Consider the following 26,583-nt stretch of genomic DNA (forward strand, 5'->3'; position numbering starts at 1 on the left):
ACTGTGTCCAGGCGAGATGTCCATCCCCATCTACACGGGCAAGGTCATCGACATCCTGGGCAGCGAGTACCAGTCCAATGAATTCCTCTCAGCGATACTCTTCATGGGCCTCTACTCGCTGGGAAGGTACGGAAATGAAATGTTCACGTCTTTATCCTTTAATTCTTTCACCTTTCACACTCCTTGCATTTTATTTATGTGAATATATTTATACATTTGGGCATATGTCCATTTGTCAATGTATGCCTGTATCCACGTGTGTGTGTGTGTGTGTGTGTGTGTGTGTGTGTGTGTGTGTGTGTGTGTGTGTGTGTGTGTGTGTGTGTGTGTGTGTGTGTGTGTGTGTGTGTGTGTGTGTGTGTGTGTGTGTGTGTGCAGTTCCTTCTGTGCAGGCTGCAGAGGGGGTCTCTTCCTCTGTGCAATCAGCAGCTTCACGTGCAGAATCAAGGTCAAGCTTTTTGGGGCTCTGGTCAATCAGGAGATTGCTTTCTTTGAGGCCATTAAAACAGGTGCGTCTCCCCCGAAACACGCTGGGAGGTACGGTATCGTTGAAACTTGCGGCTTGCAACGCAAAGACTGTTCATCCAGAAAATGTCTTCATGTGGAGCCTCATGATAGGGTGGAACGTAACGAAACAGAGGGGCATGAAATACAATTAAGATGACTCAACAAAGTCCAGTGCCCAACTGGTCATTCATTTTCCACACTGGCTGTTCATTTCACTCAATGAAGTGATATTTCAAATAAATATTCATGATTTTATGGATATGATTGAGTACATAGAATTTGCGTTTTGCATGTCCAAAACCATACCATGCATCAAATTGTGTGCAAAAAGTACCACTACGACTACATCCAGCGAAACACCATAGTACTGTTTGGAAACACTGCCCACTGCGCTGGTGACCGTATCCCACAATGCACTGCGAGGGCAAGACGTCAGTGAAAGTTTCTATGCAGCGTCGTCATCAACCCTCCACGTGCGGAAAAGTAGGTGGAGGATGGTTGGAACAGGTAATACGCCACAGCCCTATAATAACACTATTATCTCGGCTGTTATTACATTATAGGCTGTTATGGTGTGGAGCTTCATAGAGCTCTGATAGAATGGAGTAGTAGCCGTCCTGCTGCATCAGGCAGAGCAGTATCTACTCTGTTGCGTAACAGCGGTTCCTCCGTGCAGGTGAGCTCACGTGCAGGCTGTCCAGAGACACCACCCTGATGAGCCGCACGGTGGCTTTGAACGTCAACGTCCTGCTCAGGACGCTGATTAAGACGCTGGGCATGATCTCCCTGATGACCAGCCTCTCCTGGAAGCTCACCCTCCTGGTGCTGATGGAGACGCCCGTCACAGGCTTGATACAGAAGCTCTACGACACACACTACCAGGTATTTGTAAAACCAACGTTTACTTGTTTTCCCCGATGTAGTTTAAAAGGACACGTTGAGCTACTGAAGTGTGTTATTTTTACATCATTTAGCAGATGCTTTTGTCCAAAGCGACCGACAATTATTCATACGCCGATGGACGCAGACATCAGGAGCAGTTAGGGGTTAAGTGTCTTGCTCAAGGACACTACAGCAGGCAAGCAGGAAAAAGGACCTGCTCCTCCTCCTGAGCTACTGCCCCCTACGTATGGTGGTTATAGTGGACATTCTCGTCAAATGTCAAATCCATAAGATGGCTTGGCCTTGTCGTGGGTTACTCCCAGAATTCCATCCAAAAACACTTTTATTTTCTACCATCTGAGTTCATCCTCGTCTTGGCTTTTTTCCGTGGGGAGATGTTTGAAAGGGAGGGTGCCGCTCTTCTTCATGAATGTCCATCCAGATCCACAGTTTCTGAGCACAAACTACACTGCTTCATCAAATGGATCAGAGCCTTCACCACATCAGTGCTTTCTGGAGCGGAAAGGTGGACCCCGCCACCAACAGTGGAACAGCATGTAGAGGAGCACATGCATAACGCAAAATACATTGACTGACTGTTTTGTTAAAAATGGCTAAAAAAGGATAAAATTAGGGATTTTTTAACTAAATAAATTCACACGTTACTGCTATAAAAAAAAAGATGAACTTAAGTATCAATCACTCAACTACTTCCAGAGACTGTCCACGGCCGTGCATGACTCCATGGCGCGGGCCAACGACGCCGCCAATGAGACGGTGTCCGGCATCAGGGTGGTACGGAGCTTCAACACGGGGCGCGGCGAAGCCCGTCGCTATGCCGACCGGCTGATGGACACGCACAGCCTGAAGGCCAAGCGCGACACCATCAGAGCCGTCTACCTGCTCGCACGGAGGGTGAGAACTTTGCTGCTGTTTAGTTTTGTTTTTCCATGATGAGGAGATTGTATTACTGTCTTTACTGTGACCGAGATGAGTTGTTGTTTGTTGTTGTTCACCTGTGTGTGTGTGTGTGTGTGTGTGTGTGTGTGTGTGTGTGTGTGTGTGTGTGTGTGTGTGTGTGTGTGTGTGTGTGTGTAGCTGTCTGAGCTGTGTATGCAGGTGGCTGTGCTACACTATGGCCGGTTGTTCATCCAAAGGGGTCAGATGACCACTGGAAGCTTGTTGTCCTTCATACTCTACCAGACCAACCTGGGGGACAACATCAGGGTTAGCTAGCTGCTATATATATGGAACACATACAGTATATACAGTATATATATATATATATATATATATATATATATATATATATATACACAGTATATATATGTTAAACCAGTGATTCTCAACAGGTGTCCTTCAAGAGCTACCAGGGGATCTCCAGCAGAATGATTAATAGTTCAACATCACCAGACTAGAGTAGAGACATTAAATCATATATAAAAATAAAAATCTTCTCAGATTGAGGCCCCAGAGACTAAATCTTATCAAATGGGGTCCGTGGCCTAATACGTGTCATAATGAGTGTCCTTCAAATGAAAAAGGTTGGGAATCATTGGTTTGAACATTGTTGAAGGTTCTTATCATTATTATTATCACTATTGATGTTCACAGTTGATCAAGCGGCCTCTGGCTTCCTCTCCAGACACTGATCTACATCTTTGGTGACATGCTGAACTCGGTGGGTGCTGCAGGGAAGGTGTTTGAGTACCTGGACCGAGAGCCCCGGCTGGGCGCCCGGGGCACCCTGTCCCCCGACGGCCTGGCGGGACGTGTGCTGTTCCGGGGCCTCACCTTCTCCTACCCCTCGCATCCCGACAGAGCGGTGCTGCAGGTGGGTCTCCGGCGGAGCATCCGTGTACGTGTCAGCTCTGACTTGTGTAGGAACACAGAACAAAGGAGAGTGGAAGGTTTAGAGACTGGGGAGCCATGACTCGGGACGGGGAAAAGAGTCTTCAGGGCGTCGGGAGCTCAGCCGCGCCTTGGGATCGCCTGGTGGTTCCTAAGGGAAGGGAAAAAAGGAGAGAGGGAGCGAGAGATGGAGACTGGGGAGGTGGCGGGTGCCGAAAGCTAAGACGCCTGAATGACGGCAGGACCTGACGGGTATATGTATGTAAAGTGGGGAGCAGGTGGGGTTTCAACCCCGTTAAAATCAAACAGCCACCTTTGCTTTGTACCTTAGAATCAGAAACCTAAGATCATAAAGGCTCTCACATTCCGTGGCAAAATGAACGTTTCCTTGTGTCAGGACTTGAGTTTGGAGCTGAGGCCAGGGAAGATGACGGCCCTGGTGGGACCGTCCGGAGAGGGAAAGAGCACCTGCGCCCGCCTGCTGGAGAGGTTCTACGAGCCGCAGCGCGGGGAGATCCTGCTGGACGGACAGCCGCTGAAATCCTACGAGCACCGCTTCCTCCACAGGAAGGTTGGGACCCGAGCTAAAGAAGGAGGTTTCTGCCGCGCTTGAAGTCAAATGAAGTGAATGTGGTGCAAAATCTTATGGGTTCAACCCTCGCATTAGTATTGAACCCCGTTACTGTTTTCCAAAGAGGATTTTGAGGTCACGTGTTTGACCTGCTGTTTATCTACGCCTTTGTTCATCAAAGCGTGCGTCGCAGGGAAGTGAAGCACAAAGACCAAACCCAAACTTCACATGTATCAAGATACGCTGCGGCTTTAACTCCCACGGCGAGACGTCAGAGAGGGATTACGGTTCATGAGGTTTGTTAAAAACATGGATGCGCCAAAACCTCCCTACTCCAATTGGAAATTATGTCACCGCCGTTACAAAAAGATGAATCTCGTCGTAGGTTTTAAGCCCCGCCCTGTTTCCGTGTTGAGCGTGGCAGGGATATGGCAGCAAAGGGAAACTCCTTGGCCAGTGACCAGATGGAGCTGACAGATGAGGATTCTAATAAGTGTATTTCTGTGGCCGTTCTACACAGCGTTGAACGTTGGAAACCTTCGTCTGAGAACGTTGGTGTCCGGACAGGATGTTGTTGCTCGTCTTCCCGCCGGCTACGGGGAAAAGTCAAAGTTATCGGTGCCGGCCCGGTTGGTGTTCACTAAGAGCCAAGGAGTAATCTGGGATGCCAGCGCTCCTTCCTAAAAGGGTTGTTCGTCCCTGGTCGTCAGGTCACGTTCCAATCAGCATGTTATTGTTCTGCTTTCGCTCGTCGGGTTGTTTCCAGTTTGGACTCGTTCCATGTAATGGCTGCTAACAGAGCCCCGCCCCCAGCGATATGATTGGTGGAGACATACGGGAAGGGAAATAAAGTGAAACGCCCCCTTTACACACATTTTAGCGTTGCTTTCATCAAAAGCTTGAATGAAGGGTCGACCGTGGAAGATGTGTAACGGCACGGTGAAACAGAATGGAACTAACTTCCCCGACACTGATTGATTGATGCTGCTTGCTGCTTTGACAGATAGCCCTGGTGAGCCAGGAGCCCGTCCTGTTCTCTGGCTCTGTCAGAGACAACATAGCCTACGGCCTCGCTGAATGCTCTTTGGAGGATATCCAGGAAGCGGCACGCCGAGCCAACGCCCACGACTTCATCATCCAATTGGAGAGCGGCTACGACACAGGTAGACAATATGACTGCACCTTTAAACACACTGTATGTAGTCTACTTAACTGTCCTTTGTCTTACTGAATGGACATCATCACCTTTAGCACAATTAATAGAGGTGAATACATCAAGGATGGATTGTGTGTTTACGCCACGTTACGTTGTTAAATAGTACTTTAAACTTCTGTTACCTGGGTCATTTAGTATCAAGTACTTTAAATACTTTTACTTGAGCAAAATGTTTAACAGTGTAAGAGTGAGTGTAAGATATGAATACTTTTTTCACAACTGAGAAATTGGGGGCACATATAAAAAATAAAAATAAACATATACAAAATTTTCGGGGTGGGGGGGTTTATTTGAGTTTCTCAAGCTTTTAGAGATGGAGAAGGTCAAACCACTACTTACCTCTGGAATGATTTGGTCTGATATTGAGGTTGAAACTATATTGTAATTGCTCTTTAACATTGGATTTTGAATACATAATGAGGTATTAGCAATATTATATACTATTATTTATACTTTAAGATGAATATTGTCCAGGCCTAGAGTGTGTCCAGCCTCTGTGTGTGACTTATGGTTCTGTATCATCCATCCTTCAGAGGTGGGGGAGGGTGGAGGTCAGCTGGCCAACAGTGAGAAGCAGCGGATAGCCATAGCCAGAGCCCTGGTCAGAAAACCTAAAGTCCTCATTCTGGACGAGATCACCAGCTCACTGGACACCGACAGCGAGAACAAGGTACAAACATTGGTCCACTGTAGTCCAGGGTTGACCATGGTGGTCCATGGTTGACTATGGTGGTCCAGGGTGGTCCGGGGAAGTTGCTAGGCTTGCGCGATCATGGTAAATAAGTGTTCTCGCCTTGGTGCAGGTCCAGCAGGCCCTGACCACCGATCCCGACCAGACCCTGCTGGTCATCGCTCATCGGCTGAAGACCGTGGAGAGGGCGGATCACATCGTTGTGATTGGAGGGGGGAAGGTTCAGGAACAAGGGACTGACGCCGAGCTGATGGAACTGAAAGGGACTTACTACAAACTGAGGGAGAAGCTCTTCGCCGAGTGAAGCGCACAGCGATGATCTGTCATCGTGGTGGAGTCATGCCGTGCATTCCACACCGACTCTGCGGCTACAGTGTCCTGTAAATACTGAACATTGTTTGCTCAGTCTTATAGTTTGTAGAACTCGTTTTTCTTTTTTTGAGACAACAAGGAAATATTATGATAAGCACCTGCTGCAGGATCCAAATGAATAGCAAGCTTCAGCTTATGGATTTTCTAATATAAACGTAGACTAACGAAGTTTCAGAACCTGATGTTGTTATGGAAACATGTATTTTTTATGTTATATATGTTTTATATATATATATATATTTGCTTAAAGATGCATACGTTTGGAGTGCACAAATGAAGGACTAAAAGGTAGACAGATGGACAGACGGATAGACGGACAGGCAATGTATTTAAGGCGAAAAGTAAATCCTAAATTCTAACGGGCGCCAGTGTGAGGAAGCCAACAGTTGAGTGATATGCAATCGTATAAATTCTTAATTGTAATCAAATAAAGACAATAAAGCCTCCATTCCCCTTCCTTCTGACAATCAGGAGCAAAGTCCATCTTGTGGGTCTTCGCAAGATTAGGATATTGTGTTGTTCATGAACAGAATCTGTTGCTCCCCACACACTAGGAACGAAACTGTTAAATGTGTGATGATATGTCGTCAGTCTGGGGTCTCTCACATTTTCAACATCTGTTAAGATTTGTCGAAGTCTTGTCGTGTGGGCCTGGCTCTACTCAATTAGTAAAATGTTTTTTTATTGTTCTACATGTACAGTAGACCCATAGCACAGAAAAAAAACACAAAATAAAAGGTAAATATACAAGGTACACGCGGCTCCTAAACCCTAAAATGGACCCTACAAGGAATTCGTAACATTGCTGCAACTAAAACATCTGGCAAAGGCAGTACAGTAGGTGTTCATTTCCACATTGATCTCCTTTATGGAGGAGTTCCATATATGTCATTTTTGGAAGTTATGTTCATGGTAGTAACTGGTTACATCCTAAAGTAACACAAGTAATAGTTGACAGTTTTTTAAATTATTTTTATTCTACATTTATTTCTATTTATTAAAAAAGGTTTGTGAAGGACTATGTCTATGTACTTTGAATACGTTTTAGTACTATTCATATTGAATGTGTACACACAAACTCTACAGGAATTCTAATTTCTGTGCGTTGTACAAGTCACTTGAATACATTCTGCCGCTCGTACTCCATGGGGGTTGGCTTTTTGTTGTTGTCCCATGAACAATAACCCGCCCTGGAAAGTTCCAGGTGTGTTGTTTGGGCGATGCCTCCTGGAACCCTGCCCGGATCATACCAAAGGCACTATCACGCTATCTGAAGCAACATTGTCAAAACACCAACACCCCCTGTCGGCTTGAGAGGCAGTCGAGGAGACATTGGCCGCCATGTTGTGATGTCTAATAATCTACCTAATGGGATGGGGGATTCATCAAAACATGTCTTGGTGCTTTTTGTTCCCCATTTAAGCAACATTATCAGTCATTTGCGTCATAGGACAGAGTCTTTCTCCGCACCCTTTGGGAACGTGTTTGGAAAGGCGCGATGTCGTCTGAGCAGCTGAGCCGAGTGTTGTTACTGTGTCAGCCTGCATCCTGGAGGAGGCACAAGAGAACGAGGAAACGCAGATGCTGGTGCCCCGCCCACTTTACGCTGAGAGCTTCACGGTGCAGCACAAGATGGCGGACGGTGGAGTCGGACATGCTGCGACGGCAGAAAAGCACGGCCATCAGGTGTCGAGTGACGAGTATGTTAGGGTCCAGTCGCTATGGTTACAGCCAATGCCTTCGGTCTCCTTCCCAAGATTCACCTCTTCACATCAGGTGGAAGTAGAGGTGGAAGTGGAGGTGGAAGTGGAGGTGGAGGTGGAAGAAGAGGTGGAAGTGGAGGTGGAAGTAGAGGTGGAAGTGGAGGTGGGAGTGGAGGTGGAGGTGGAAGAAGAGGTGGAAGTGGAGGTGGAAGTGGAGGTGGAGGTGGAGGTGGAGGTGGAAGTAGAGGTGGAGGTGGAAGTGGAGGTGGAGGTGGAAGTAGAGGTGGAAGTGGAGGTGGAAGAAGAGGTGGAAGTGGAGGTGGAGAAGAGCTTCCAGGCTCCACCCGCGACGGTGGAGTCGGACATGCTGCGACGGCAGAAAAGCACGGCCATCAGGTGTCGAGTGACGAGTATGTTAGGGTCCAGTCGCTATGGTTACAGCCAATGCCTTCGGTCTCCTTCCCAAGATTCACCTCTTCACCTCCCCTACAGCGTGTGTGTGTGTGTGTGTGTGTGTGTGTGTGTGTGTGTGTGTGTGTGTGTGTGTGTGTGTGTGTGTGTGTGTGTGTGTGCAGTGTTATTGAATAACTCGCTGCCACTCGATGCTGCCAAGCTGGAAAGCAGCCAGGCACCTTCTTGCACTTTCCTTTGGGGCGTTTGGTAACAACTGCTCATGTGACGTGCTGACCGCTGTTGGGCTTTTGGGGAGATGGCTCTGCACACAGTTCATGTGAAAGGCCTTCAAACATGAGCAGAACACAAGAGGTGGGAATAAAACATAGTGGAGGAACAGAACAGGCTCCTGCTATTTAAGAGCGATGTTCTCTCTATAATAATGATTCTCTGCCTCTTTCATATCAAGGAATCACAACTTGTTGCACATTTGGCCACTGACCCATTTGTCTTTCACTATTAATCATTGTGCCTGTACAGATCAGGCTGAGCCTATGGCTGTGTGATGGCACTGTAATCCAGTCAAATAGACAATTCCAGTGAAATAGACGTGGTTCTAGTGAAATAGTCGAGGTTCTAGTGACAAGACATGGTTCTATAGATGTGGTTCTATTGAAATAGACGTGGTTCTAGTGAAATTGTCGAGGTTTAGTGAAATAGACGTGGTTCTATAGACGTGGTTCTAGTGACAAGACATGGTTCTATAGACGTGGTTCTAGTGAAATAGACGTGGTTCTATCGACATGGTTCTAAAGACGTGGTTCTATAGACGTGGTTCTAGCGAAATAGACGTGGTGGTGGAGGGTGGAGAACCAGCGCCACCTGAGGCTGCGGGTGGTTCCGTTGTTTTGCCAGAAAACCATGTGACTTATTGGAAACAGTTCTTGTGTTAGTGTTGGCAGGTTTTGGTGCGTCCTGGCCGCCTTGGCAAACTTACTGGAATGTTGTGGTCTTCACTGCCATCTAGTGCAGTATACCGAGAATTATTATTATGATTATGATTGTTATTATTATTATTATTATTATTTTATTAATATTTTTAGGACATTATTATTTTATTATTATTATAATGTTTTTCTTTTTTTTATATCTTTATTTGTTATACTCTACTGTTTTATTATTAATAATACTATTATAATACTACTAATAAGAACTGTTGCGAAAATGTTTATTATCGTTATTAAAATAATAATAATAATAATAATAATAATAATAATAATAATAATAATAATATTAATATTAATAATAATAATAATAATAATAATAATAATAATAAGAAGAAGAAGAAGAAGAAGAAGAAGAAGAAGAAGAAGAAGAAGAATTATTATTATTATTATTATTATTATTATCTATAATTTCCAGTTCGTTTTTTTATTTTTTAATCTTGGCTTTTTTCAGGCTTTAAGTGTCTGGAACACGACAACCATAGCACACACAGACATGGTTGAAGTCTCTTTAGAACCAGTACATTTCAAATGTCTTGTGGTTCGGATTTGATAAATATCGATCTACATTTGGAGCAGAAATTAGTAAGAAATTGTGAGTTAATTAACTGTAATTTCATTTGTTTCTGGAGTGGGTCTTTCGTAACTCATTCCCCTCCAGCCCCTCACAAGTACAAAATCTAGACAGACGGCTTGAGCCGGGCCTGCGTTTAAAGGAAACTTGGAAAACTGTAACTCGTGCTACGTTTTACAAAACCCAGGAAACCATACACTTTAAAATAAGACATTTTCCCACTGCAGGAAGATCTTAGAAAGATTGGAGGAACCAACCTTTTCTTTTGTGTCCGCACTGGTCATCCAGGAAAGATCATAATTCTTTATTCTTAATTCTCATCGTTCTTCAAGTTTATTTCAACTGAACAACAGAAGAGTGTAGTGCATGTTGATTGGACCCTGTGTATTGATGCCTGCGGCAAAATCTCCACCGTCGCTCCTGTCTCAAAGATCGCCTCTCCTGTCTGAATGACTACCGTCCGGTGGCCCTCACCTTGGTGTTCTTGAAGCGTTTTGAGAGGCTGATTAAGGATTATATCTGCGCCTCCCTCCCCTGCACCTTGGACCCGCTGCAGTTCGCGTACCAGCAGAACAGATCCATGGATGACGGAGTTCCCAGGTACTGCACACCACGCTCACGCACCTTGATGGCCGGAAGGGGGCCTATGTGAGATTGCTGTTCATTGATTATAGTTCAGCTTTCAATACTATAGTCCCCACCAGACTGGCTGTCAAGCTGCAGGAGTTAGTACTGAACACGTCACTGTGTGCCTGGACAACAGCCTCCACCTGAACGTCAGCATCACAAAGGAGCTGATTGTGGACTTTAGGAGGGGATAACAACCGAGGACGCACGCGCCTTTGGTGATTAATGGGACTTCTGTCGACAGGGTGAGCAGCTTCAAGTACCTGGGAGTCCACATCACAGAGGATTTAACATGGACTTTACAAACAGACAGGTCAAACCACTACTTACCTCTGGAATGATTTGGTCTGATATTGAGGTTGGAACTATATTGTAATTGCTCTTTAACATTGGATTTTGAATACATAATGAGGTATTAGCAATATTATATACTATTATTTATACTTTAAGATGAATATTGTCCAGGCCTAGAGTGCGTCCAGCCTCTGTGTGTGACTTATGGTTCTGTATCATCCATCCTTCAGAGGTGGGGGAGGGTGGAGGTCAGCTGGCCAACAGTGAGAAGCAGCGGATAGCCATAGCCAGAGCCCTGGTCAGAAAACCTAAAGTCCTCATTCTGGACGAGATCACCAGCTCACTGGACACCGACAGCGAGAACAAGGTACAAACATTGGTCCACTGTAGTCCAGGGTTGACCATGGTGGTCCAGGGTGGTCCGGGGAAGTTGCTAGGCTTGCGCGATCATGGTAAATAAGTGTTCTCTCCTTGGTGCAGGTCCAGCAGGCCCTGACCACCGATCCCGACCAGACCCTGCTGGTCATCGCTCATCGGCTGAAGACCGTGGAGAGGGCGAGTACTGCCTTTTCAGGGTTGCTCTGCTTCACCCATTTCTGTTCCTGATTACCCTGCCTCATTAGGTGATATGTTTCACCTGTGTCTCGTTTGGTCGTCCCTATTTAGACCCTGTCGTTTGTGTCCTCGGGCGCTCAGTCTTGAGTTTGTCTAACCTCATGACAACGCTCTTGTTCCAAGCTCCCGAGACGTCTTATTTGTTTTTGCCCAGTTTTTGTACTTGGTTTGAGTAAACCTCTATTTTTGCCACCTTGCCTCTGCCTTGTTCTCTGCACCTGGGTTCACTCAGCATACCTCCTAACAGCAAGACTGAGCCACAACATGGATCCAGCAGAGAGTCAGCCTCCAGAGGTGGAAAGCCTGCGGGTGGCCTTGACGAACCAGGGGACTGCGATTGGCCGTCATGGGCGGGTTCTCCAACAGGTCCTGGACAACCTGCAGTCGCTCGCCCAGGCCGTCCAGCAGAGCCAGGCACAGGCTCCACCTATGGCCCCTGCGCCAGCGCTGCCTCCCATGGACCCGCGTCCTCCAGATCACCGCGAACCACGACTGCCGGCGCCAGAGAGGTACGACGGTAACCCAGGAGGTTGTCGTGGTTTTTTGACACAATGCTCCCTGGCTTTCGAGCTCCAGCCTTCACAGTTCCCCACCCAGCGCTCACAGGTGGCATACGTGGTCACGCTACTCACCGGCAAAGCACTCTCCTGGGCCACAGCCATCTGGAATCAGCAAACCCCGGCCTGCTCCAGCTACCAGGCTTTTGCCGGGGAGATGCGCCGAGTGTTTGACCACTCAGTCAGTGGGAGGGAGGCGTCCACACGGCTACTCCGGCTCCGCCAGGGGGGACAGAGCGTAGCGGACTACGCCATCGCATTCCGCACCCTCGCAGTGGCGTCTGGATGGAACAGCGAGGCACTCATCGCGGCCTTCCAGGAGGGTCTCAATGAGGGTGTCAAGGACGAGCTGGCATCCCGGGAGGCGCAGGAGGACCTGGACACGCTCATTGAAACAGCGATTCGGGTGGACAACCGCCTCCGGGAGAGACAAGGGGAACGCTTTTTCCCCGCTTCACCAATACCAGCGCGCAGAGCAGCTCTGGGGACGAGGCCTCCCGAGCATCTCCGGGCTGTCCCGAGCCCGCCTCCAGCATTGAGAGCCGATGCAAGTAGGCAGCACACGGCTCTCTCGGTCCGAACGTGACCGGCGGATGAGAGAGCGCTGCTGGTTGTACTGTGGGATGCCGGGGCATTTCCGTTCTTCCTGCCCTGAGCTCTCGGGAAAAGCCAACTCTCGTCCAGGGTAGGGAGAACTGTGACGAGACAAACCTTCTCTCCCGAGCTCGAGGCGACCGGGGTCCTGCTGGCTGCCTCCCTCGCCTGGGGAGATCATCATCACTCCCTCCAAGCTATGGTGGATTCCGGCGCTGCAGGTAGCTTCCTGGATGTAGGGCTAGCAAAAGCCCTAAAGCTCCCTCTGGCACCTCTAGAGCATCCTCTCACGGTGACAGCCCTGGATGGAAGACCACTGGGTTCCGGTAGCTTGTGCCATCTCACCGCCCCCCTTTGGCTGTCACTGGAGGGAAAACATTCAGAGGTAATCCAGCTCCACCTCATCCACTCTCCTGAATTTCCACTGGTCCTGGGCTACCCATGGCTGGCCCGTCACAACCCACATCTGGACTGGGCCTCCGGGCGTCTCACAGAATGGGGTCCTGCCTGCCACACTACCTGTCTTCGTTCTAGTCCGTCTTCTCACCCTCTCGAGTCTCCAGTCCGTGTCCAAGCTCGGGCTCCTTCCCAAGCCCCAGCCCACTCCGGAGTTCCTGTCCGTGTCCTGGCTCCAGTCCGTATTCAGGGTCCCATCCATCCCGAGTTTTCACGAGTGCCCCACGAGTATGCCGATCTGAGGGAGGTCTTCAGCAAGAGACGGGCCACCACGCTTCCTCCCCATCGGTCCTATGACTGCGCCATCGACCTTCTGCCTGGCACCTGCCCTCCTCGAGGACGTCTCTTCTCTCTCTCTGCCCCTGAGACTACAGCCATGGACATGAACCAAGATCACGGTCAAGAATCGCTAACCCCTTCCTCTCATGTCCACATCTTTCGAGCAACTGCAAGGCGCCACCATCTTCACCAAACTCGATCTTCGAAACGCATACAATCTCGTCCGTGTCCGCGAGGGGGATGAGTGGAAGACTGCCTTCAACACACCTACCGGCCATTATGAATATCTGGTCATGCCTTTTGGATTGGCCAATGCTCCCGCTGTCTTCCAGGCCTTTGTAAACGACGTCCTCCGTGAGTTTCTCAACCGCTCCGTGTTCGTCTACATCGATGACATCCTCATCTTCTCCAGGACCCTTCCCGAACACATACAGCATGTGAGACAGGTCCTTCGCCGCCTGCTCGCCAATGGCCTCTATGTGAAACTGGAGAAGAGTGAGTTCCACGCCACCACCGTTCAGTTCCTGGGGTTTGTCATCACCGAGGGTCACGTCCAGATGGATCCTGCCAGCACCGAAGCCGTCTGTGACTGGCCACCACCCACCTCAGTCAAACAGGTGCAGCGCTTCCTCGGGTTTGCCAATTTTTACAGGCGATTAATTCGGGGTTTTAGCACTGTGGCTGCTGCCCTCACCGCCCCTACTAGGACATCCACAGCCCGCTTCGCTGGACAGCTGAGGCTGATTGGGCGTTCAGGGCTCTCAAGACGCGGTTCATCACTGCCCCTGTCCTGGCCACACCAGAGCCTACCCTACCCTTCATGGTGGAGGTGGATGCTTCCGATGTGGGAGTGGGAGCCGTTTGGTTCATATAATGTTATGTTTTAGTAAAATTGTATTTAAAGATCAGAATCATATACTTTGCTTTTCCGTCTGTCCTGATCCGATTCGTCCAAAAACATCACCCTGGAAACCAATAAGTCAGTTGTGCAGCATGTAAATATTACTAATGACATTTGAAATGAATGGACTTCAGTTCAGAGCACGGACTGAGCAGCAGGGAGTCATCACAGCTCCTTCTGCTCCTTCTTCAAACATGAGCGGTCGTGGTAAAGGAGGCGCCAAGCGTCCCCGCAAAGTTCTCTGCCATAACATCCAGGGAAGCACCAAGCCCGCTATCCGCCGTCTGGCTGGGCGTGGCGGAGTGAAGCGTATCTCAGGTGTGATCTACGAGGAGACCCGCGGTGTTCTGAATAAAGTGAGGTAGTGTGTGTAGAGATGCCATACTGTTGTATACTGTACTGTATATAATACAGTATACAGTACAATATACAGCAGTACGGTGCAGCAATACAGCAATACAGCACGCCAAGAGAAAGAGCGTCACCGCCATGGATGTGGTGGATGCTGTGAAGGGGCAGGGACGCAGGGACCCTGTGCGGCTTCGCTGCTTGAGCTCTGCAGCAGCTCCACTAAACAAAGGCTCTTTTCAGGAGCAGCAAGTCCACTGTGAAGAGCTTCCTTCCTCAGGGTTTACGTGGAACAACCATGTACTAAACATCAATACAACATACATGTACACAAAGCTACATGACAATAAGGGACCTGCCTTCAAATTAAATACACATTATAAAAACACAAATTGTATGTATTATAAATCAGTTACTATTGTCAATTCACTTTTCATTCTACTATTTATTGTCAAACATGGATGTACATGACTAAAGTATCCAGTATTTGTTAAAGCTGCAGTTTAACATTTGTTCTGGGTTACTGCATACTGTACTGCATACTGTATCACTGTTCTGGTTTACTGCATACTGTACTGTATGTAGCATACTGTACTGTATACAGTACTGCATACAGTACTGCATACTGTACTGTATGTAACATATTGTACTGCATACTGCATCACTGTTCTAGGTTACTGAATATTATACTGCATACTGCTTCACTGTTCTGGGTTACTGCATACTGTACTGCATACTGCTTCACTGTTCTGGGTTACTGCATACTGTACTGCATACTGCATCACTGTTCTGGGTTACTGCATACTGTCCTGTATTGCTTTGTACTGTATACTGTTGTAAACTGTACTGTAAGATATACAGTACAGTATACAACAGTACAGCATCTCTACACACACTACCTCACTTTATTCACATGCACTTTACTGCACATATCTGTATCTGTATCAGATATCAGATACATAAGTCTATTCCCTTTATTTCTATTTTGTACCCCCACTCTGCATTACCTTTGAGTTCTTTATTTTATTTTATTCTATATTATTCTATTTAACTTACTGCATTAGGTTTTAGGAATCAGTTTGTTTCAGTTTTTTAGTCAAGTACAACTTTGGAAGCTATTGTCTTCAGTCTGGAAGTCTTGTGTATAATCACCAGGTGCATTGCACTGACATTTCACTGCATATATGTATGAAAGTATGTACATGTATGAAAGTATGTACATGTATAAAAGTATGTACATGTATGAAAGTATGTACATGTATGAAAGTATGTACATGTATGAAAGTATGTACATGTATGAAAGTATGTATATATATATGATGAATCTTGAATCTACTTTAAATAGGTAAAATAATTGAAGATGTATCAAGTTAATGATTTATTGTAGGTATATGAAGATAAAATACAGTGTGTATTTATGTAAAGAAACAGGGGAAACAGGTGCATTGCAGTGTAAATACTGCAGATATAAATGTGGTATTTTGGAAGCTTTGATCAGAATTACAGAACATTCCAAAGATTAAATCTCCAAATTGTCAGTGATGACGTCACTCGCGCTGTGTGTGGATTGTTCCAGTGCTGAGCAGCTGCTGTGTTATTTGAAGAGAAAATGAACGTTAACGTCAATATTATAACAATGTTCAACCAAATGCTTGTGATTGCTGTCGGGGAATGGCAGTTATTAAGCTCCCAAGCGACCTGGATTATGGGATGTTGATGTGGTATCTGACAATAACCCTAACTTTATTCAACTTGAGGATAATGAAGTAGGTTGAAAAGATTTGCTCTCTACAAAGATGTGTGTGGCTCTTAAAAGAGCCTCTGGGTTGTTTTTCAAAGTGTGCAGTAGATTTATTTCCTCGGCGCCTTCTCCATCTTCCTTGGCAGCAGAACAGCCTGGATGTTGTGCAGGACGTCGCCCTGAGCGGTGCTCACTCCGCCCAGCAGCTTGTTGAGCTCCTTGTGGTTGCGGGCGGCCAGCTGCAGGTGACGGGGGTGATGCGGGTCTTGTTGCTGTCACGGGCAGCGTCTCCAGCCAAAGCCAAGATGTCAGCGGTCGGATGCTCCAGCACGGCCGCCAGGCAGACGGGAGCGCCGGCACCGACGCGCCGGGCGTAGTTGACCTTGCGCAGCGGCCTGTGACGGCGGGACCGGCACGGGAGGAGCCGGTCTTGAGCTCAGCTCTGGCTTTGCCGCCGTGTTTACCTCTTCAACACATGATCACAATGGTTTCCAACAACTAGAAAACGAACCAGATCCTCTGCGTCGCTGTGTTTTGCGGGAACGATGTGATTGGTCAGCGCTGACCCGAGTTTGTTCGTCCAATCAGAACCAAGAATCAGAACCGTAACACTGCAAATCCAAAGCGGTAGTTTGTGGTTGTGATCGAGTGATTTTTCTTTTTGTGTTTTCGTTCTGACATGAAATTGTTCAAATCCATGTTGTGCTTTTTAATTCATTGTTTATAGTATTTATAAATACACAGCTTGTTTTTCTACGGATACAATCCGGTTTAATTATTAATTATAAAGAAATATATTTCAATTAATCTTTTAATTGCATTATTTAATTGTAATTATTCTCTACACCACAGCTGTGAGTTGATATTCACATTTTGAACAAATATTGTCTCGTCGCAAAGTCCTGTGCTGTGCGGCGCTGAGCTCTCTCTCTCGGTAGGGCCAATCTTAGAAGCAAATCATCAATAGTTTCATTTCATTCAAATGAGGGCCTACATGACACTTACATCAAAAAAACACAACATGTATTCTATAAAAGTAGTCGTTCTTGAAAAGGAACCGCTAAGGAGCACGAGGTGGTGGGAATGAACGAATCAAATGAAGAATTAGTTTGTGGAGCTCTGCCTCGGCCCAGACGACCCGTCGCGGCCCCGTCTGGACCCGTTTTCCCGGCTTCGTACCAATCGGGGGCAGCGGCTGAGCCCGGGAAGCTGAGAGCTCCAGTCTCCACCTTCTCCTCCACGGAAGGCGGTGTTACCACGAGGCACCGGGAGGCAGCTGCTCGGGGCCTCGTGAATGAGTGTTTCCTGGTAAAACGTGGAGGGGGGCTGTGGGAAGGCTGTCTATATAGGAGCTTCCCAGATGCCACTGATCAGTCCTCCAATCTGTCTTGTTGCTTTTCGGTGTCGCTTTTCCACACAGCGTTTCTGTTTTCTGCGCCAGCACCGAGCGAGCGTTCCGCCAGGTTGCGCGTCTGCCGCACTGAGACGTCGGTCTCCAGTCCGGACTGCGCGCCCCGTGCACGCCCCCGGCATGGGCTGCAAAAGGGAATTACTGAGAGAAGTCCACGCAGAGGGATGCTCCAAAATAATACTTTAATGCTTCAAGATCGAGGCTTTAACCTGCATGCCAACACGTAACACCCCGTGTCCAGGAGCCCCCCCCCCCCACACACACACACACATGACGTCATGAAAGGTCCGCTTGCTTGACGTCACTCAGGTCGGTCAACTCCGTCGTTGGACACGGACAATGGACACCGTGAGCCTCTCTCAGAAACCCGGTGTGTCCTGTCCTGCACCGAGGCGGCCGAGAACTACGGGGAGGACGCACACACACACACACACACACACACACACACACACACACACACACACACACACACACACACACACACACTTGTATATGATTATGATGAATATGTTTTCCAGAATGAATGATCTGGAACAAGGTGTCATTCTCTAATAGATTTGATCAATGTTTTATTGGCTTGTGGCCAAAATGTCTTGTTTTCTTGTTTTCACTCAGCTTCAATAACACAGTTGAAATGTCTATGATTCCTAAAAAACATCCCAAAACACAAACACGTGTGATGTTTTCAATGTGCAGAATTGATCAATGATCAATGTTTGAATTGATCGCTGCCAAATGCAACAAGATGTGGCAACAAGAGAGGACGGTCGACAGGTGAGTCCACTCAGCAGCAAGACATGAAATGACAAACGTTGATGTGCAGGACAATTCATATTTGACAGCAACACAGAATGCCTGAGCGCTAAACTGCACTGTATTCCAAGATGTTTTGAGTTTGTCACCTGGTGCCTGGATTTGGGGTTTTCCTTGACTTCAACAAAGACATTTCCACCGTCAACTGATGCAGAAAAGACACAAATTGGTGCCGAAAAGTTCACCACAATGCAGGAAATTACCCTCACCCCCCAACCATGTAACGAAACCTAACACACACACACACACACACACACACACACTTCAGACTCTTACCTCTACAGGTAGTGGACGTTGAAATGCTTCATCAAACATCATGTTCTATACTTTTGTCTTGACAGAATTCAGGATTTTATACTTAGAATCTTTTTCTTGCAATATTCTCTTCTTCTAACTCACTGAAGCTCATTTGAAGTTCTTCAGTTAGAACAGTTAGAATCCTCCTTTGGCTCCGTCCGTTAGTTCTGTTGCTTTGTTCACCGACAAGAGCCGCCTTCAAAAGGTTGCTGTTGACGAGCTGTGATTGTGTTGAGCAAAATGGAGAGGGGGCCCACGTTGGTCTTTGCCGGGGCCTCCAAATCACTAGAACCGCCCCTGTGCTTCCATTACAAAGGTGGAAGTTTTCCTCCCGCTCCACCCTTGGATCCACGGTGTCGGTGCTCAGAGTCCAACCCAGCATGATCGGTGGATGGTGAGCGCCCCCCCCTCCAGCAGAGACCAGGCTTTACTTGTCTTTTGTGTTTTTATATTTTAATTCTTATAGTCACCACAGGTGTCAGCTGATATTCACATTTTGGAGAAAAGATGATCTAGTGGCAAAGTCTCGTGCTCTGCGGCCGCTGAGCTCTCTCTCTCCTACGAGGTAGGACCTATTTTATAACCAAATAATGAAGAGTTGAATTGAATTACAATTAGGGCCTTGATGAAACTTTGATATAGAAAACAACTATTTATCTTAGTAAATAATGGTTCTTGAGAAGGAACTTCAAAATGGCAGGAGGGTGAGGGGAATCAAAATAAAGAATTTGTTTGTGGGGTTGGACGTTTCATTTGAAATTGGCTCCATTTGAGTTGTAGTTGAAGTTTGTGTCCAGCAGAGACCAGGTTATTGTGATTGTTCAGCGTTTTGATTGTTTTTCTTCTCTGCATCTTTCGGGGCAAAAGTATCTGAAACAGGACAACGGCACAACGCACAGACATGGTGAGGTCTCGTTAGAACCAGGGCGTTTCAGACGTCTTGTCCTTTGAGGTTGATCGATATCGATCGACATGTGGAGCAGAAATATTGACTTTTCTTTCAGTGAAGGAAGTTGTCGCATTTAGTTTCCTATTTTAAATTGTCGTGAGCACCTTCCTGTAAAGTCAACAACCCTCACGCCCGGACTCCACCAGGCTGCTTGCTGCAGCGTACGGGCGTGGGGCGCAGCGTGGCTTTTCACCTCTGGGGGGACGTCGTCGTACAAACTGGATCTGCTACGTCTCGCCGCCGCCGTGAGTCGTCAGAGAAGGATTTTTTATTTTTCCATCATTCTGGAAATGATGTAGTAACCCTGTTAATGCAGAGTCAGCCTGAATGGATCATACTTGATAAATCAGTATTTTATGGCAACGTATTGATCACATGTTTGTTTTTAAACAAAAACATAATTTTTAAAATTTTTTCTCCAGGCATAATTGAAATAGAAATGGTTTGGTTCATTTCAACATCAACCTTTTTCACTCTGCATTGTGGTTGACAAAAATAAAGTTTATGTCTTTGTTCAGGGTAATATAGATGTTATATTTCCCAGAAAAGACGTGAGAAATGATTGCCTGTGCAGAGCTTTAATTTCTGTAATGCAATAAAATCACCACTGAAGTATTCACAGATACATTATGTTATAACTGTATATGTGCTGTATCATATTTAATAAACACATTTTCACAACATAGTCTTGTGAAACAAAACAATTGAATAACAATGAATTATAATTTGCCTCAAACCATTAAATATTTTTCTTGAAATACAAGTAACAATATAATTGTTATTCTGGCTGTAACATTTTCGAAAATAGAAAAGTTTCCCTCGCAAAACAAATCTTTCAATAAAGTCAAGACATCATGGTTTTAGAAATGAAAGGCCCTCTAGTGTCTGCAGTGCACAGATCATCCACCAGAGGGCAGAAGACAAGTCTCTGATCTGGGTTTTTCAAGCGCTGCAGCACAGAAGGGGAAATTTTCAAGGTATTACAGTACTTACATCTCTGAGGACGACATGTACACACCCCAAGGAACATCATCAGACAGGCATTAAATTGAAGGTGTTTGCCTCTGGGTACAATCGTTTTGTTCCCCCAAACATTGAATTTAAAAATTCAGTGGTTAAGGTCCCAGGGAACCCAAACGGGGGGGTCCCTGCTGCCTCAGAGGCCAACACCAGCACATCTTCCAGCTTGACAGAAATGGGCTCCTGCTCTTCCAACTCAAGGGCTGCATCTCCATCTCTAACACAAATACACACACAAGGTGCCTACAAGCAGGGATTACACCGCGTGGAGCTTGGAGCAAATAGTGATCATTTCTGGGCAATTCCCTGTGAATTGTAAAAGAAATAAAAAGAAAAATCTCTACGTGGGGCGTGTACGTGTTTAATCTACAGCCAGTATATTTAGGCATTTGTAGAGTTACAAACACACTTAAAGGAGATTGGTTGTGGGGCTGCTGCATTGTCAGCCCTCTCAGTCTTCCATCTATACCATGACCTCTACGCCCATTTGTTGTGACACTAGGAAGGGCCATTCGCTTAGATTTATATCATGGGATGTTAAGTCTATGAACGCTGCGGTTAAGCGCTCCAAGAGTTTTACTCATTTGAAGAACTTGAAAGCTGATATCATGTTTTTACAAGAAACCCACTTAAAGGCAGTGGAGCATGGGAGACTCAGCAAACCTTGGATCCTCCAGGTATTTCACTCCATTTGAACACAAGGGCTGGGGGGGGGGGGGGGGGGGCCATACTGATGAATTAAAAAACACAATTCACCACCTCAAATACAACGTGGGATCCAAGTGGCAGACATGTCATTGTCACAGGCATTTTATTTCAAAGCCCAGTTCTCTTAGTGAATGTCTCTGCCCCAAACTGGGACGATGTCAACGTTGTAAATAAGTTGCTCTCCTCTCTCCCTCATTTGAACACATCAGCTCATCTCTGGAGGTGCTTTCAACTGTGTTTTAGATGCAGTTTCCACCCTGAGCAGAAGCACAAGCACAGCTACTCCAGTGAAGAATGACTGACGCTCCGGTCCTCGCTACTACGTCACCCATGAAGACGCAGCGCACCACCCTGAATGGCGCAGCACGAGTTCTCTGATGAAGTGGAGGGTGACGCACTGCAACAGCCACAAGGAGCAGGAGGCTCCAACGACAAGAGGCAGAAGAAGCTTCGATCGTCACGCAACACAACACACGCTCTGGATGGAGGCAGCAACGCACTGAGCCACGGTGCCACAAAGTGATGGTGCCCAACGTGGCGCTGGAACACACCACCCTGACATGAAGAGTCTCATGCTTCACCGACTGAGCCACCGGGCGATGGAGAAAGTGCCCAGAAAAACATCCGTCACCAACCACTGTGACAAAAGTCAGTCATAGAGCAACAGGAGACATCCCATAAACAACATGAATGAAAGAACAGGAGGAAGAAGCTGCAGTGCAACGCTCTCCACCTCCACCTCCACTTCCACCTCCACTTCCACTTCCACCTCCTCTTCCACCTCCACCTCTTCTTCCACCTCCACCTCCACTTCCACCTCTTCTTCCACCTCCACTTCCACCTCCATCTCTACTTCCACCTCCACCTCCAACTCCACCTCGACCTCCACCTCTTCTTCCACCTCCATCTCTGCTTCCACCTCCACCTCCACTTCCACTTCCACCTCTTCTTCCACCTCCACCTCCACCTCCACTTCCACTTCCACCTCTTCTTCCACCTCCACCTCCACTTCCACCTCCACTTCCACCTCCACCTCCACTTCCACCTCTACTTCCACCTCCACCTCCACTTCCACCTCTTCTTCCACCTCCACCTCCACCTCCACCTCTACTTCCACCTCTACTTCCACCTTCACCTCCACCTCCACCTCCACCTCTACTTCCACCTCTACTTCCACCTCCACCTCCACCTCCACCTCCACCTCTTCTTCCACCTCCATCTCTACTTCCACCTCCACCTCCACTTCCACCTCTTCTTCCACCTCCACTTCCACCTCTACTTCCACCTCCACCTCCACTTCCACCTCCACCTCCACTTCCACCTCCACTTCCACCTCCTGTTCCACTTCCACCTCTTCTTCCACCTCCACCTCCAACTCTTCTTCCACCTCCACCTCCACTTCCACCTCCACCTCCACTTCCACCTCCACCTCTACTTCCACCTCTACCTCCACTTCCACCTCCACCTCTTCTTCCACCTCCACTTCCACCTCTTCTTCCACCTCCACCTCCACCTCCACTTCCACCTCTACTTCCACCTCCACCTCCACTTCCAGCTCCACCTCCACTTCCACCTCTTCTTCCACCTCCACCTCCACCTCTACTTCCACCTCTACTTCCACCTCCACCTCCACTTCCACTTCCACCTCTTCTTCCACCTCCACCTCCACCTCCACTTCCACTTCCACCTCTTCTTCCACCTCCACCTCCATTTCCACCTCCACTTCCACCTCCACCTCCACTTCCACCTCTACTTCACCTCCACCTCCACTCCCACCTCCACTTCCACCTCTACTTCCACCTCCACCTCCACTTCCACCTCTTCTTCCACCTCCACCTCCACCTCCACCTCTACTTCCACCTTCACCTCCACCTCCACCTCCACCTCTACTTCCACCTCTACTTCCACCTCCACCTCCACCTCCACCTCCACCTCTTCTTCCACCTCCATCTCTACTTCCACCTCTACCTCCACTTCCACCTCTTCTTCCACCTCCACTTCCACCTCTACTTCCACCTCCACCTCCACTTCCACCTCCACCTCCACCTCTACTTCCACCTCCACCTCCACCTCCACTTCCACCTCCACTTCCACCTCCTGTTCCACTTCCACCTCTTCTTCCACCTCCACCTCCAACTCTTCTTCCACCTCCACCTCCACTTCCACCTCCACCTCCACTTCCACCTCCACCTTTACTTCCACCTCTACCTCCACTTCCACCTCCACCTCTTCTTCCACCTCCACTTCCACCTCTTCTTCCACCTCCACCTCCACCTCCACTTCCACCTCCACTTCCACCTCCACCTCCACTTCCAGCTCCACCTCCACTTCCACCTCTTCTTCCACCTCCACCTCCACCTCCACTTCCAACTCTACCTTCACCTCCACCTCCACCTCCACCTCTACTTCCACCTCTACTTCCACCTCCACCTCCACCTCGACCTCTTCGTCCACCTCCACCTCTACCTCTACTTCCACCTCCACCTCCACTTCCACCTCCACCTCCACCTCTACTTCCACCTCCACCTCCACCTCCACTTCCACCTCCACTTACACCTCCTCTTCCACTTCCACCTCTTCTTCCACCTCCACCTCCAACTCTTCTGCCACCTCCACCTCCACCTCTACTTCCACCTCTACCTCCACCTCTACCTCCACCTCCACTTCCACCTCCACCTCCACCTCCACTTCCACCTCCACCTCTACTTCCACCTCCACCTCCACTTCCACCTCCACTTCCACCCCTTCTTCCACCTCCACCTCCACTTCCACCCCTTCTTCCACCTCCACCTCCACTTCCACCTCTTCTTCCACCTCCACCTCCAACTCTTCTTCCACCTCCACTTCCACCTCCACCTCCACTTCCACCTCTACCTCCACTTCCACCTCCACCTCTTCTTCCACCTCCACTTCCACCTCTTCTTCCACCTCCACCTCCACCTCCACCTCCACTTCCACCTCTACTTCCACCTCCACCTCCACTTCCAGCTCCACCTCCACTTCCACCTCTTCTTCCACCTCCACCTCCACCTCTACTTCCACCTCTACTTCCACCTCCACCTCCACTTCCACTTCCACCTTTTCTTCCACCTCCACCTCCACCTCCACCTCCACTTCCACTTCCACCTCTTCTTCCACCTCCACCTCCACTTCCACCTCCACTTCCACCTCCACCTCCACTTCCACCTCTACTTCACCTCCACCTCCACTCCCACCTCCACTTCCACCTCTACTTCCACCTCCACCTCCACTTCCACCTCTTCTTCCACCTCCACCTCCACCTCCACCTCTACTTCCACCTTCACCTCCACCTCCACCTCTACTTCCACCTCTACTTCCACCTCCACCTCCACCTCCACCTCCACCTCTTCTTCCACCTCCATCTCTACTTCCACCTCTACCTCCACTTCCACCTCTTCTTCCACCTCCACTTCCACCTCTACTTCCAACTCCACCTCCACTTCCACCTCCACCTCCACCTCTACTTCCACCTCCACCTCCACCTCCACTTCTACCTCCACTTCCACCTCCTGTTCCACTTCCACCTCTTCTTCCACCTCCACCTCCAACTCTTCTTCCACCTCCACCTCCACTTCCACCTCCACCTCCACTTCCACCTCCACCTCTACTTCCACCTCTACCTCCACTTTCACCTCCACCTCTTCTTCCACCTCCACTTCCACCTCTTCTTCCACCTCCACCTCCACCTCCACTTCCACCTCCACTTCCACCTCCACCTCCACTTCCAGCTCCACCTCCACTTCCACCTCTTCTTCCACCTCCACCTCCACCTCCACTTCCACCTCTACCTTCACCTCCACCTCCACCTCCACCTCTACTTCCACCTCGACCTCTTCGTCCACCTCCACCTCTACTTCCACCTCCACCTCCACTTCCACCTCCACCTCCACCTCCACTTCCAGCTCCACCTCCACTTCCACCTCTTCTTCCACCTCCACCTCCACCTCCACTTCCACCTCTACCTTCACCTCCACCTCCACCTCCACCTCTACTTCCACCTCCACCTCCACCTCGACCTCTTCGTCCACCTCCACCTCTACTTCCACCTCCACCTCCACTTCCACCTCCACCTCCACCTCTACTTCCACCTCCACCTCCACCTCCACTTCCACCTCCACTTACACTTCCACCTCCACCTCCAACTCTTCTGCCACCTCCACCTCCACCTCTACTTCCACCTCTACCTCCACCTCTACCTCCACCTCTACCTCCACCTCTACCTCCACCTCCACTTCCACCTCCACCTCCACCTCCACTTCCACCTCCACCTCTACTTCCACCTCCACCTCCACCTCCACTTCCACCTCCACTTCCACCTCTTCTTCCACCTCCACTTCCACCTCTACTTCCACCTCCACCTCCACTTCCACCTCCACCTCTACTTCCACCTCTACCTCCACTTCCACCTCCACCTCTTCTTCCACCTCCACTTCCACCTCTTCTTCCACCTCCACCTCCACCTCCACTTCCACCTCTACTTCCACCTCCACCTCCACTTCCAGCTCCACCTCCACTTCCACCTCTTCTTCCACCTCCACCTCCACCTCTACTTCCACCTCTACTTCCACCTCCACCTCCACTTCCACTTCCACCTCTTCTTCCACCTCCACCTCCACCTCCACTTCCACTTCCACCTCTTCTTCCACCTCCACCTCCATTTCCACCTCCACTTCCACCTCCACCTCCACTTCCACCTCTACTTCACCTCCACCTCCACTCCCACCTCCACTTCCACCTCTACTTCCACCTCCACCTCCACTTCCACCTCTTCTTCCACCTCCACCTCCACCTCCACCTCTACTTCCACCTTCACCTCCACCTCCACCTCCACCTCTACTTCCACCTCTACTTCCACCTCCACCTCCACCTCCACCTCCACCTCTTCTTCCACCTCCATCTCTACTTCCACCTCTACCTCCACTTCCACCTCTTCTTCCACCTCCACTTCCACCTCTACTTCCACCTCCACCTCCACTTCCACCTCCACCTCCACCTCTACTTCCACCTCCACCTCCACCTCCACTTCCACCTCCACTTCCACCTCCTGTTCCACTTCCACCTCTTCTTCCACCTCCACCTCCAACTCTTCTTCCACCTCCACCTCCACTTCCACCTCCACCTCCACTTCCACCTCCACCTTTACTTCCACCTCTACCTCCACTTCCACCTCCACCTCTTCTTCCACCTC

General features: G+C 48.6%; 2 protein-coding genes across 2 annotated transcripts in view; one reads left to right on the top strand and one right to left on the bottom strand.

The window, feature by feature from the left end:
- Positions 1-6,069, top strand: part of LOC307231343 (antigen peptide transporter 2-like) — a gene marked incomplete at its 5' end in the record, with an annotated part of 131,336 nt that extends 125,267 nt beyond the window's left edge. Inside the window, 10 exons of the mRNA XM_080002004.1 lie at positions 12-126; positions 379-509; positions 1,184-1,389; positions 2,107-2,304; positions 2,488-2,616; positions 3,035-3,223; positions 3,638-3,811; positions 4,815-4,974; positions 5,561-5,697; positions 5,831-6,069. Coding sequence (XP_079858130.1) covers positions 12-126; positions 379-509; positions 1,184-1,389; positions 2,107-2,304; positions 2,488-2,616; positions 3,035-3,223; positions 3,638-3,811; positions 4,815-4,974; positions 5,561-5,697; positions 5,831-6,022 — 1,631 coding nt within the window. The 3' untranslated portion in view covers positions 6,023-6,069. The remainder of the gene's footprint in view (positions 1-11; positions 127-378; positions 510-1,183; positions 1,390-2,106; positions 2,305-2,487; positions 2,617-3,034; positions 3,224-3,637; positions 3,812-4,814; positions 4,975-5,560; positions 5,698-5,830) is intronic.
- Positions 6,070-16,286: 10,217 nt separating this feature from the next.
- Positions 16,287-26,583, bottom strand: part of LOC307231426 (tapasin-like) — a gene marked incomplete at both ends in the record, with an annotated part of 22,508 nt that continues 12,211 nt past the window's right edge. The window contains 2 exon segments of the mRNA XM_080002126.1: positions 16,287-16,415; positions 17,356-17,481. Coding sequence (XP_079858252.1) covers positions 16,287-16,415; positions 17,356-17,481 — 255 coding nt within the window.

This window comes from Zeus faber, assembly GCF_960531495.2.
Source record: "Zeus faber genome assembly, chromosome: 1".
Taxonomy (NCBI): Eukaryota; Metazoa; Chordata; class Actinopteri; order Zeiformes; family Zeidae; genus Zeus; species Zeus faber.